General features: G+C 55.6%; 1 protein-coding gene across 1 annotated transcript in view; it reads left to right on the plus strand.

Moving 5' to 3' along the window:
• Leng8 (leukocyte receptor cluster member 8) overlaps positions 1 to 1,647 on the plus strand; it is a 9,815-nt gene that overhangs the window by 4,235 nt on the left and 3,933 nt on the right. Inside the window, exons 8-12 of the mRNA XM_031385077.1 lie at positions 1 to 279; positions 373 to 799; positions 1,235 to 1,336; positions 1,421 to 1,489; positions 1,582 to 1,622. Coding sequence (XP_031240937.1) covers positions 1 to 279; positions 373 to 799; positions 1,235 to 1,336; positions 1,421 to 1,489; positions 1,582 to 1,622 — 918 coding nt within the window. The remainder of the gene's footprint in view (positions 280 to 372; positions 800 to 1,234; positions 1,337 to 1,420; positions 1,490 to 1,581; positions 1,623 to 1,647) is intronic.

A 1,647-nucleotide genomic window follows, 5' to 3' on the forward strand; every position in this document is an offset into this window, starting at 1 on the left:
GCTGACCAGGGAGCCTGTGGCTGAGAGCCCCAAGAAGAAGCGGTGGGAGGCCCCTAGCAGCCTTCACCCTTCCAGGGGGGCAGGCTCGGTGACCAGGGGCGGGGGTGCCCAATCCCAGCGAGGGACACCTGGGGCTGGGGGTGCTGGCCGAGCTCGGGGTAGCAGCTTCGCCAAGTTCGGCAACCGCAACGTCTTCATGAAGGATAACAGCTCTTCCTCCAGCACGGATTCGCGCTCCCGCTCCTCATCCAGGTCTCCTACTCGACACTTTCGGAGAAGGTGTGTAGGCTTGGGTTGGAAAGCAGCTGGGAGGGAGCCGCTTAGAGCTTGACCCTGGTGATTCAGGCCTGACTTTTCCTCTTTCTTGTGCAGTGACTCCCACTCAGACTCTGACAGCTCCTACTCAGGGAATGAGTGCCACCCTGTAGGCCGCAGGAACCCACCCCCCAAGGGTCGGGGTGGTCGAGGGGCCCACATGGATCGAGGTCGAGGCAGAGCGCAGCGTGGAAAGAGACATGACCTAGCTCCCACCAAACGCAGCCGGAAGAAGATGGCAGCACTGGAGTGTGAGGACCCAGAGCGTGAGCTTAAGAAGCAAAAGAGGGCAGCCCGCTTCCAACATGGGCACTCACGTCGCCTGCGCCTTGAACCTTTGGTGCTACAGATGAGTAACCTGGAGAGCACTGGAGCTGACCCTGACTGGCAGGAGCTGCAGATTGTGGGCACCTGTCCTGACATTACAAAGCACTATCTGCGGCTCACCTGTGCCCCAGACCCATCAACTGTGCGGCCTGTAACTGTAAGTCCCAGGCTATGTGTGTCTGTCCCCAGAGTGTGTTGGCATTAGGATGGGGGAGCTAACATAAGAAGGGGCACATGGAACACGCCGGGTAAAGGAGGTGGTAGCTCTGGCTATGGGAAAATCCTAGCATGCAGGTCCTTCCCATCTGGGGCTCAGCCTGACCACAATCTGCCTTATGACCAACAAAGTTAAGGGAGACTTATGTGTGGGACCCTAGAGCGAGGTAGACTTAGAAAGGAAACTGGTGTTCTGCATCAGGATGGCATAGCATTGTGTAGCACTCATACCTGCTGTGTATTGGCTTGATTTTGTTTGTTCATAGCGGTGGTGAGTCACTGATAGTGGCTTTGTTGCAGCTCTTCTTGAGTGGGGACACAGTGGCTTTGGCCTGTCAGCTGTCTTTCCACTCAGCTTTGATTTTGTTCGCTGCAGGTTTTGAAGAAGTCTTTGTGCATGGTCAAGTCCCACTGGAAGGAGAAGCAGGACTACGCCTTTGCCTGTGAGCAGATGAAGTCCATTCGGCAGGACCTGACAGTAAGGCAGATACTGAGAGAGTTCTGTTGTCAGCCATCTTGCCCTGCTCTGTTCTACCTGACTCTGCTCTTTTCTACTGCTCAGGTGCAAGGCATCCGGACGGAGTTCACTGTGGAGGTGTATGAGACCCATGCCCGCATAGCCTTGGAGAAGGTAGGGAGCTTGGTAGTTTCCTCCCACTCCTTTCTTGAAATCACTTGTACTTGCCTATGCTTCACAGCCCACCCTCCATGCCCTACCCCCAGGGTGACCATGAAGAATTCAACCAGTGCCAAACACAGCTTAAGTCACTATACGCGGAGAACTTAGCA

Source organism: Mastomys coucha, unplaced genomic scaffold (genome assembly GCF_008632895.1).
Source record: "Mastomys coucha isolate ucsf_1 unplaced genomic scaffold, UCSF_Mcou_1 pScaffold21, whole genome shotgun sequence".
In the NCBI taxonomy this organism is placed as follows: Eukaryota; Metazoa; Chordata; class Mammalia; order Rodentia; family Muridae; genus Mastomys; species Mastomys coucha.